This window comes from Struthio camelus, chromosome 2 (assembly GCF_040807025.1).
Source record: "Struthio camelus isolate bStrCam1 chromosome 2, bStrCam1.hap1, whole genome shotgun sequence".
Taxonomy (NCBI): Eukaryota; Metazoa; Chordata; class Aves; order Struthioniformes; family Struthionidae; genus Struthio; species Struthio camelus.
In genome coordinates, this window is record NC_090943.1 from 11,048,081 (window position 1) to 11,060,189 (window position 12,109).

Here is a 12,109-nt window from a genome sequence, read left to right on the forward strand (position 1 = left end):
ATTACTGGACTAACAATGTTCATTTATGTTTCATTTTCCACTTTACTGTGGAAATCTGCAGGAAGGATGAAAGGACAAATTACAGATGTGCAAGTCATAGTTCAGAAAGACTCGTAATTCCTGCAATTCAGTGTTAGTCTTCGCTGCCTTGTCCTACCCCGCTGCAGAGTCATCTACGTGGACATGCCAGAGAGAAGCAATGAAAAGCACAGTTGCTGGACAAAAACAGAAGAAAAAAGTTCAGACTAAATTCTCAGAGACATCCTATGTTCAAGAATTTTGCTAGCTGCTTGGCACTGTCAAAGTGGCAGCCTTGTACATTCGCTGGATGGCATCTAACTTTTAATCAGACATCAATTCACCCTAAAGAGTAGGGACTCACCCTCATTAGGCACCGAAAGTGGTGTGTATGTCTGCCTCTTCCTCCCTTCATTCCCTGAGGTCTCTACAATTAAAGAAGAGTCTGGAAATGCTGGTGGCCACCCCGGAGCAGCAGCTGCATTTTATGACAGAGCACACGGAGAGTAGCTGGAGGGCAGATGAGGCAGAGAGGGCGTTCATCCGGACGCGCAGTGTCACAACAAAACCAGGTGCCTGCACTTGCTAAAAATGCTTCGAGGAGTTGAGAGAACGCGCGAGAGGTGCTAGGCTCTGAGGAAAAGAGGCTCAGCAGGAGGAACGAGCGGCTGCCTGACCTTATCAGTGCAGCCAACACAGAGTCTGTCGAACATGGCAAAGTCCTTAGAGACTACCCAAAGAGGCTTGAAAGCAGTTCCTGACACCTAGGCATGACGTGAAACCCTCCCGCTGGAGCTGGCACGAGATGGGCAGAGCGGGCGCTGTGCTCCTGGCATGCTGACAGCATGGGTCACTATTGCTCTAGCCATCCGACGTGAGCAGTGCAGCTGGTCCTCCGGGTCTGCCAGTCCTTGGAGCACGGCGAACCTAACAACAGTATAGGCTGATCTGAGTGAGCGTAGGGCTGACACGGCGATCCAGCCAAGTTTCAGAAATGTTCAGATGTCTCTTCCAAGACGGAGGCGTCAGTTCGGAAGAAGGGAAGCTGCTGTTTCCCGTAGTAATGAGGCTAGCTAATGTGCCCTTCGTCTGAATATTTTACAGTGAGGAAAAGCCCATAAAAGCAGGGGCTACAATACATCAATACAAGTCCCATAGCTGAAAGTAGCTTAAATAACTCTGAATTTATTCACTGAGCAAATCTGCCCTTAAACCTCGTCAGTCCAACATGTGTTCACCTTGCTGCGAACAGCTGCCAAACTGGAGAGCCCTCTGACCTACGAGTCCCTTCAGCCCTTGCAGAGGCAAACAGGAACACAGAACGCAATCCTACCAACAGCGGAAAATCCACCTCTCTCACCCAAGGACCTCGGATTGATCAACATGAAAACTAAAGTTTAGATATAGATTTTGGAGACAAGTTCGGTGGAGACCGCCAACTTGCATCGGCTGTGACCCTACATTGCCAAGGCGAAACAACTTAGAAAGTATCATCTTCACCGTCAGAGCTCGAAACTGGCTGCGAAGTGCTGCAGTGAAAGGGAGAGCAGAGCAGATGCGTGAGATCTGCAAGGACTCTGTCTTCCTGGGATTGGGTTGCTGAACACTTTCCTCTTCCTTCCTTCTGGACAATCCGCACAGGAGAAATGCAAATAGTCGAGCTTCCATTGCTGTGCATTACTACCATTCAAAGAAAAGCCTTAACACACTTCCCACACCTTTACAGGAAAACACCCACCGTTAGATGAAATTAATTTCCATAATTCTTAGAGGAGCTCAGGTGTTATTTTGTATGGCTATACTATCATTTACGTGTGCTATTCACACATGCAAGACTAACTGGAGATGAACCTAAAGATCTAGATTTGTCTAGAAAACAGAAGTGGACAGGCATTTTGTGGTGTCAGTCCAGCTATAACACAGAGGCAACATAAATATATTTACAAAAATACTAATAAGCTATGGGTTCATTCAGACTCCAGATAAAAATTGCTAAGAAAACCAAACTGAGTGTATGCATCATATGTAACAGATTGAAGATGATTACATGAAGAAAGATACAGAAGGAGAGAGAGGAAAAAAAAGGAAATTATTTTTCTCAGAGAATACTCTTCCTCCCTCTCTACTTTTTCCTTTCACATGTGGCGTATCAACTCTATTTTATGATTCCCCTGCAAAAAAATTGCAAAACCACAAACCCTCTATTATGCTTCTCAGGAATGCAGAATGTCATTATGATAATTTCATTATCGTTTATTATATATAGTGCTTTTGAATTAAAGATCTCTTCCAGAAGACAAAATGTTGCAAACAAATCTTTCACATGCTTATTGAAAATGTGGAGCGCTGCCTGCTGGAAACACAATAACATTGCTAAAGTAAGTTGGTGTTTATTTTGCCTGGGGATATTCTGTAATTGGCATTTCTAACCTGACTTTTAATCCATTGTTTTAAATTACTCCAAGAGTCTAATATTCCTCATTTGTATTCAGTTGGGAAAGCACAGGGGTTTGTTTAAATCCATCAGAAAAATTCTCCAGGGATAGTGCAGTGCTAGCACGTAACCAGATATTTATAATTTGCAAGACATTAGCTTGAATAAGTGATTTGGGTGGTTTTGAGAAAATGACAATGATGGAAGAAGGAGCAGGACGAGAGATAAGCAATAGCCTAAAAAAATTTTTCATCCTGGATGAAAACGTTGGACACACTTTCTTCCTGGAGTTCTTCCAGATAAATGTTTGGAGGGGAGAAACGCAATGTCCTTAGTGAGATTTACATGGGACTCGGGTAACTATTTCTGAGCTAACTTGGAGAAGCTGTTTGCATAACCTCATTCTTTGGTTGTTCTGGAGCTATGTTTTTTCTTTAGTTGAAGGCAAGAAGCTGTAATTTCTCTAAACTGAGAGACACTGGAATCAGAGCTCTGTATTTCTACAGAGCTGTCACGTAAATCGGATGCATTTACAGAGTAGTTCAGGACTTGCATCTCCTCAGAGTAAATACATGTAATATTGGATATCGTGTGCTATATGTATTTTCTCCCAGTCTGAATAACCAAAGCAGAACGATTTGTTCAATTTTGTGGCTTACAGGCAGACAAAGATTAGATAGCTTTGATTGGCTCATCATTTTTCATATACTTACTTAACTGGTAAATAACAATTAACCCCTCCAACTGTTTTGCAGCCCTACTTCTCCTAGTATTAATGAGAAGATAAAACGATTAGGAAGAGATTCAGGAAAAGTTATGACCCAATGATTGCAGAACACATTTGTTTCACCATTGTCTCTCAGCAATTTTAACTCCCTAAACGCTGCAGACATTCCTGCTAATTCCTGTCTGACCGAGACTGAGTGCTGCCCCCATTGCATATTTCTCATTTTGGGGCAGGATCTCCCATTCAGTATCCTACAATGTCATATACCGATTCATTTGGTCTCCATGAACGAGTTCCTCTAATGTTGTATTTGCAGCTCTTAACCTGCAGCAAATACCCCAAAATATCATTCCATGTATCACTAAAAATAACAATAGAGAGATTAATTTCTGATTTAAGTGCTACAATCACACCATTAGCTATCTTTAAAAGTTATAAATTTTCAAAAACTCCAAAATTATTACAGCTGACAGTAATTACAGAATGAGATATTCACCTCACCAAAGGGTACAAATGCAGTCACTGTGCTACATCCACAGAGGACAGGGCTTTAGGCTATTCCCTTCAAAGTTACTATACTTGTCTTGATTTCCTCCTAAATTATTTCAAGTCAAAATTTGTTTCAAAAAAAAAAAAATCAAATGCAGAAATGCAGCAGTTAATATTCTTGTTAATGAGTTGAAGCCTTTTAAAAAATATTACATGCACAGTTAACCACATATACTCTGAGAATATACTCTGAGAAAATAATCCATATTTTGAGGATTAAAGCAAGAACGTTCTTTCAAGCACACTTTTTCTTTAGCAGACTGTAGATTGGTGTCTTGACTGCCCTTCATATATGGTAATCAAGATAGATGTTGGAGATGTTACAAGAAAGAGCAGTAAACACCACAGAAAGTAGCCTGGATAAATCTTCAGCATAAATAAACCTCAGTTGGTAGGGAGCCAAACAGAGTAATCAGCAAGCGACCTGCATTAAATTAGGTCATACCCTCTCTCTTCTGTCATGAAAACAACTACTGTGAAAGACCTTTAATGTATTTAAAATCCCAGTGGATTTATTGACAGTACCTTTGTCTGGACCATGCCTGGTCTCTGGTCCCTCAAGTGCTCCAGGGTAGCAGCAATATCAATCTCTTTAGCACCTGCAACAAACCACAAATTGGGCTGAGTTCAGAGCACAAGATAATCCATGCTGCATCTGTCAATCTCTTGCTATCGGGTTCCCTTTGGGCTACCAGTCCAATTGAAAATTATTACATCCATCTCTCAGCAGACTTGGCAGGCAGCTGCAATCTCTGTGTTCATATAGAAAAAGAAGAGGTTGGGGCAGCTTTTATTAACATTAATTCAAGGAAAGCCAGTGAAAACCAAATTCTTAAAAACGCCTCTGCACCTAGAGCAGAATATATCTGCCACAATGTAGGAGTCCTGCTTGGCTATGCCACCAAGTGACCCTGTCTCACCACTATGAGTATGCACTGAACTAAGGGCCGGACGCACACAAAGATTTATGCTGTTAAAACAGGGTTTGGGTGAACTTCTGTCACCTGCAGCTGAGATCTGGAAAACCTGCCTTTGGCTTCCTAGTTTAGGACCCGCCAGATCATCTTGCTGCATGATCCCTGTTTGAGCTGGCAAATCTGTGGCATTGACTTTAGGGTGCACGGACACAGCTGCTGTGCACGGATCTGCAACACCAGTATGCATAAAACAGGCAAGCAGAACCTCACTCCTCTGAGGACCAGCTCCCTTCCTCAATGCAAATGTAGATGCTTTCCTTTGCAAACAAGATGGGGGGAGAGCAAAGCAAGTCCTGTAATGACCTAGAACCTAGAGACCTGAAGGGGACTAGAAGGTGCTGATTTCCTCCTCAATTTCTTTTTTGGTCAGTCAAAACCACCCTCCTCACTTTCCATAAGTGCCTAAGTACACACTATTTGAGGGAATCGAGAGGAAATTAGGATTCTGGTCCCTCCAGTGAGTCCTTGCATGATTCCCCAGGGCGGAAGCCCACCTGGAAGCCCTCAGAGCCGAGAGCTTCCTCTAAAGCTGAGGAATATACTCAACTCAGGCCTCCCCCTCTTGTACGGATGCTTTAATCATTAAGTCAGTTGGTCAATGATAGGCATCGGCTTCGTTGGGAAATGTGCAAATGGATTGCTTTGCACATGGATTGTTTTGAAGGATACTCATAGGTGTGCTATGAGGCGGACTATGGATGTACAGTTTGCTAACCGTTTCCTATTGCATGGCCCTAGGAATCTCACAGCCCAGCGCGTGTGTATTCGGGACTTTCTTCTGGAGGCATTTAAACCTCCCCAAGTGCTTTGCGAGCCAGACACCTAACTTATCTCAGGGGGCTAGAGCTGCTGCAATAGCTCACTTGCAAAGGTCTAGAACAGACACCGGTCTAGTTCCCAGGACTGAATTTGCAGGGACGGGCCCAACACTTACCACTCTGCATTCTAGTGAACTCCAAAAAAACACTTACTGTAAATCAAATGAGGTGTTGGATTTAAGGGCATAAGGCTAGCTGTAATTGGGTTTATGTCAATGTAAACATCTTGCACCTCCTTATTTACCCAACACAATTTCATAACTCAGCACCATCTTTTGAAAAATTCAGAAAGGCAACTAAAAGTAAATGATTTAATTTGGATTAATTTGATAAGAGACATGAGACGATCTTTAAAAATAACATCAACTCTAGAAGCATAATCGATTTGCAAGTGCCTCCTTGAAAATATACTCTTTGGCTGTATCAGAATTCACTCAGGAAATTAACAGCGACAACTTAGAAAGGGTATCTGACATAGACATTTTGCTAATTACCATAGGATTGAGGCACTGTATAATTTTTGCTTCTTTTTTCCACACGTTGTATGGGAATTTACATGGAGGACATTTCGACAAAATAGAAGGTTTTACTTTAAAAGCAAAAATAAAACTCTACAGCGGAGCAGAGCAATGCACAGCTCATAAGCTTTGAAGTCTGACAGCAAGGACAGGAATAATAATAACACCCTAAGTCAGCTGCAGTTTTTACAGGTGCCACTTATCCGAAAGCATCAGTAAAGGTACGGCTTGTGCTTCAAAGGGTGCAAATCGTAGCAGAAGCAGCTCAAGGTAGCTCATTTCAGTGTTTAATCTCGCACATGCACATACAAGCAGGAATTTCACCACTGACTTCCGTGGGAGCAGAGTTGGGCGAGTACTGCACACGCTGCACAAGTCTTATTTCTGGCTTGATCAGAATACCAGGAATTGAAACGTCGCAGTAGTATCTTGGCTCAGTATAAGAGGAATTTTCTCTTTCAGAAATTAAGATTTGAGAAAAAATTCAGCACAGCGACATCGATGGCCTGGGTTAGCGAAGGTTGGGTGCTGCGAGGAGGACCACAGCCCTCCTCCCAGCCCAGCGGGCGCCCTCGCGGGCTTCCCTGTGCTGCGAAATGCGCATGTCCACCTCATCTAGCGAGGGATGCTCCTTAGTTGAAGCTACCTCAGCCTCAGCAGAATACAGTAACATATCAGATGCCGGGAAAAGTTTCCTGATAAGACCTAATAGCCCTTTTTAATGGACAGACAGGCTTCTGTGGCTATCTTCGAAGAAGTTAATTCCTTCATTTCTATGATGCAGGTTGCAGGCATTTACTAGTGAACTGATGCTTGCTTTTTGATCATCGTTAGTGGAATGACATGCCTAATAGTATGAACAATGCCTGATCACAAAATCCTGATTTAGCAAAACACCGAAACATATGCTTACATTGGAACATAGGAATAGCCCTAGCAGGCCAGTGTGCTTAACAGAAAGCTTGTTTTGAAGTGTTTTCCCAGCAGAAGTCACCGAAACATCAGCTTTTACTGGTCAGTGTCCCCAACACATGGGTTGTGATCAGCACGTCACCCACAAGCCCTTCTGATGTCTTCAGCCACACATAATTAAAAAGCGAAGGAGAGCAAAGTTCTGATTTTGCCCCAAGCGTGTATCTCGCTGAGAGGTCAGGGAGCACCGTCACAGGCCACCTGCAGTGCCCGCAGCACCACAACGCACAGGTTTGTTGACTGAAGAAGGAATTTAATGAAGCAAAATCAGTGTATCATCTCTGAGGATGAGTTTTACTCATTTTCTCTCCAGCTACGCAGTTAAGCTACACAGAAAAGCAAGGGAAAGTGAGGGAAGAGACTGCTTTGCTGCCCACTTTAACATTTCAGAATGCTCTGACACTATGGTGACAGCAACTACCTAAGTGCCTAGAGAGGCTGATCAGCAAAACATAGTGCTGCAAAGATGGGCAGCTGCTTTGAAGCAAAAATATCTTGGAATAAGAAAATTCAGAGGAAATAGGATGAAATCCGTGGCACAGGAGAAAGCCAGCACGACTTGTTTTCTCTCTGCATGAGGAGACCTCTCTCCTTTCCCTACATCCACTGCTACGTATTTTGCATCTACTCCCTTATTGTGCCTAAAACAAATGTGTTTAAATATATATATTGGTAGTCTACTATTAAATCTCATTTTGCGATGAGGGCTTTTTTTATTCAAACTAATGCTGCGTTGCTGTTACATCATGTAAATTCAGCTCACATCCACTGATGTGTGTGACAGGCTGTAGAAAGCTCTCCAGCGACAGGGACAGACAACAGAGGAGCCTTCAAAGGGCAGCCTGAACCCAGCTTGCATTCACAGGTGATCAGAGCTCAGCGTTTAACTGCAGCGTGAACTTTCGACTCTATTTAATTGTTTTGTTGGAATATGACAAAAACTCAACATCTTCTTCAGCACACTGGGGCTGTCTCTTTATATAATATATAAAAAGCCTTTAACAATAACATAGCCATATGGGAACGCAACAGAATGGCAAAACAACATATTCTCATTCTGTAGTGTCCAAGAGCACTTTATTTACACTTTTGAGCTATTTCAGGTGAAAAAGAACACAGCATATGTTACATGACACTGGGAGAGAGGGAAATTGCATCTAACGACATCGAGGTCAAATCATGCTCTTCCTTAGACGGCCAAAAGTGCCACACACTGCTAAGATGTTTTAAAGACTGCTTAGCTAGAAAGCTCACATACAAACTAAATTTCAGACAACAGTTTAGAGGAAAAGCTGAAGGAGCTTGGCCCGCTGCTTCCAAGGATATCTCATATTGGAAACGTTTTGCTCAGGCAACTGAACTAGCAAGACCAATGTTCAACATCCAGTAGCTGGAGATGTCAATTTATTGCCACACAACAAATAACTTAAAGGAAGGGTTAAAAACAGGCTCAGGAGTACTGAAGATAACTAGAAAAGAAAACATACTGTGTCAAAAAGGCAAGATCTTCTGTCACTTCTCCCCTTGTTTAACAATGCTTCTAGTTTCAGGAAATAAAAGGAGGGATAAAGGAAGCAGCATCTTCCCAAATGAAGAAGTTTTCCCTTCTGACTGTCGTTTATCCTATAGACAATAAATTTAGTTTCTGTTTGCCATAGGTTCATACCAAATTTCACGGCTTGTTTTCAATGAATGTAAGAACGTCGCTTAGGGTGAGACTTGAGCTGACGTAGCACCAGCAGTAACGTGAAGTGACCGCGCAATGTGTTTTTCCTTAAGCAGAAGACGCATTTGCAAGAACTCCTTGCGAGCCAGACTGCGTGAGCCTTCCCCCACCCTGAGCTGCTCGGTCAGCCAGTCGAGTAAATATGCCCCAAAATACTTCCACGTCAGCGCAAGGCAGATTTTGACTTCAGTAATTAACTGTCATGTTTCTAAGGGCTCGAAGCGTTTACAGTGAACGCCCAACAATCCACATCAGAAACATTAACCGAATAAACCGAGAGAAAACAAGAGAAGACGCAAGCTGAATTATCTTTTGCCCCCAAGGAGGGAAGCAGTTTCTGAAGTTTAGGGTCGTATCCTTTCCAGCCCTCCCTCTCCCCGCGGGCCCCGGTGCAGGAAGCGTGCTGGCACTTAGCAGCTGGTGCTCCCGATCAGCAGCTCTCAAGGGGTTAAAGGGTTTGGCCTCAAGACAGTCATGCAAGTGGAGCATCCAGTGTGTCATAAAAACACGGGTAAAAGCCAAATTCCCTTTTCCTCACGCAATAAAAAACGAGCTAGGCAGATTCTGCTGCGCTAGGGCTCCACGGGGGGACCAGCCTGCAATATTTAGGACCACCTGAACGCTACTGTTAGTTTTATAATACCGAAACCTTCCCTCTCTTGTGCTCCCCCCAAACACGCCGGGGCACCCACGGCGGGCACCCAGGCACACGAGGAGCGGTCTGCGCGGGGCAAGGCCTTCCACGTTGCAGGCGCGCTGCCGTCACTGTGCTGGTACAGGACCACGACAAACAAAGCTTGCAGGGAGGGGTAATACGCTCTCATACGGCGGCAAGAAATAATGAAGGCGTATCATTGAATAATGCGATTTCAGGTTCAACGACCTAAGGAGCCCGTGCATCCGAACACTTGCCGTTTTTCCAGTTATAATAACAAGCAGCATTTGCTACATAAATGTTTGAAAACTTTGCCTTAATTAAGGCAAGTCATGAGATTTTGTTTTTACGCAATAGGCTTGAACAGACTTACACTGAAAGCAAAGTCAAAAATCCTGTTTTATTCATTACTAACGAAAAGTGCAGAGTGGATTCTGTGGGACTGACAGAATTTTATATTAAAGCACTATATTAAAAGGAATATTTTAGGTTCTAGGTGCTCTGAATTTTCTGTATATTTATAAAAATAAAATGATCCTTAAATACTTCATCAAAGTAGCTATTTGTGGGGAGTTTCTTTTTAAATAACCAAAACTGAAGGGTTTTCTTTGTGAATGTTTCACAAATATATATTACTTATAAACAGCATACTAAAATGGATTTTTCTAACTGGGAACAACTTCCAGATCTATCAGCATATATCCTCAAAAAGATAGATTACAGTTCTGCAGAATGACTACAAATTCACTACCCTGAGCACTAAAGGATGGCTTAGTCATTAGGGAACTATGTTTAGATACATTTGCATTATCTTCCAGACTGAGACACTTGCTTAAGTCATTAAATTCACCCAATGTTTCACTTCATCATTTATAAAATGAATAGTTTTCTCCTTCCTTATAGGTTGTTATGAAGGCGAAGCCATTAATGGTTACAAGGTACTTGGACAGCAGAGAGGTAAGGACCGAGACAGATACTCTCTATTTCTTTTCAAGAGCCTCTGCACCTTTCTCAGCCCTCCTTCTGTTCCCCTTGATCATAAAGTGATCACAAAGCTGAATATATGATGTAGGAGTCATGCAGAGAGGTTGTAAATGGGGGATTATTAGGACTCTTACCATTTCTCCTTGAGGAGACGATGGTGATCTGCGTGGCAATAAGCATCTATCCCAACAGCAAAAAAAAAGAAGAGGAATATGAAGGGAATACAGAAATGACCTGTTAAGTGCCTTTCTTTTTCTAGCGGTAAGCATTCAGCTTCATTCTAGTCAGATATTCCCTGTTTAATGCATCTTTTTATATTTATTATATTTTACAGACTGTGAATTAGGCTTTGAAGGGCAAAGGGACTCGTTAGGTCAGATTAAAAACTGGCTTGTTAAAATCTCTCAGGAAGAGTCCCTAATACAGTTCTTTCCGCTGATGTTGCTAGAAGCTGAAAAAGATCCAATTAATATTTGCAAGATGCGGCTGATTGGCAGCCTTTTAGCCTCAGAGTTGGGCACCGCACACTATTCGCAGGCTGCCGGGAGGGCCGCTGAAGAATCACGTCTGCGTAGCGCAGCCTGACATTATGAAACAGCAAAAACACACGAGAGGAAGTTAAGGGCCAAACTACAGTGTCAGCAAGGCCAACCCAGCTGTCTCATCACAGTGCATCTGTACTTAGGAAGAATACAAGTGTTTTTTATGTTTTGGCGATGACTGCATGATTCATACCTGAAAGAGGAGCTTCGTGGTCAAACCAGGCTCAGGTGCACAGCCGCTTTACGCAACCTTTATGCTCTCCCCTGTGAGAAATAGGTTTTCTTGGCTTTAGCAGAACGGTTAAGGCTTTCCTGCACTCAGCGCCACCTTAGGAAGGAGGCAAACAATGAACCGGGGAGAGCGAGGAGATCGGAGAACAGAAACCTCCCGGAGGAGGACAGTCTGAAACTAGAGCCTTGTCTGTCAGAAGTCTAACACGCCAAAAGGGCACATCTATCGTGGGAGCTCAGGTTTGGGAAGCAGCCTCTCCGCACAGTTAGCAGGTTAGAGTAGCACTCATGGAGTATGACGTTGCTACAGCTGTCCTGTTTCCAAGCTGGCTAGACATAAGCACAGAAATGCTACAGATTTGCAATGCCCTCAAAGCCCAAGAAGCCTCCAGCTTCCCAGTGACAACTTTGCAAGGACTGCTCACGTTGCAGCTCCAGTGTTTGCCCCATCAAGCACTTAATGTTGCAGGGAAACATTTAATCACGCCATACGAGGGGCAAACTCAATCTGATTAAAGAAGAAAGGGTCATAACTAGGGGGAATGTAAAACCACTTCTTCACTGACCATTAGTTTTAATGACATACCAGTAATATTTACTAACTAGCTTAGTCTCAAAGGCCCAGCCTCATCTTATCTACAGCAGCCATCCTTGAAGCCAGAAGCTGAGTTAGTCATCTAGCCTCCCGACAGCCAACGGAGAGAGGAAGCTCTGGAAGGCAATTTCTTCATCCCGAGAATTATCCTCCAGAGGTACATATCCTTCTCCAGTGACTACTGAGACCCAGACAACTAGATTAGGCTAGATACTTAATGCTAGATGCTTTATATTGCTAAAGTTAGCTGAAACAACCAGGGTTTAAGAGAGATGAGTTTTTGTACTGCAGCTTTGGGCAAAAGAAGATAAGATCGTTTCATGATCTGTTTCATGATCCGTTTCATGAATACTATATTCTGCT

General features: G+C 43.0%; 1 protein-coding gene across 3 annotated transcripts in view; it reads right to left on the reverse strand.

Annotated features, from left to right (window-relative positions):
- PTPRN2 (protein tyrosine phosphatase receptor type N2) overlaps positions 1 to 12,109 on the reverse strand; it is a 664,108-nt gene that overhangs the window by 5,818 nt on the left and 646,181 nt on the right. For all 3 annotated transcript variants that reach the window (XM_068934287.1, XM_068934286.1, XM_068934288.1), the window contains one exon: positions 4,254 to 4,327. In XM_068934287.1, coding sequence (XP_068790388.1) covers positions 4,254 to 4,327 — 74 coding nt within the window. The remainder of the gene's footprint in view (positions 1 to 4,253; positions 4,328 to 12,109) is intronic.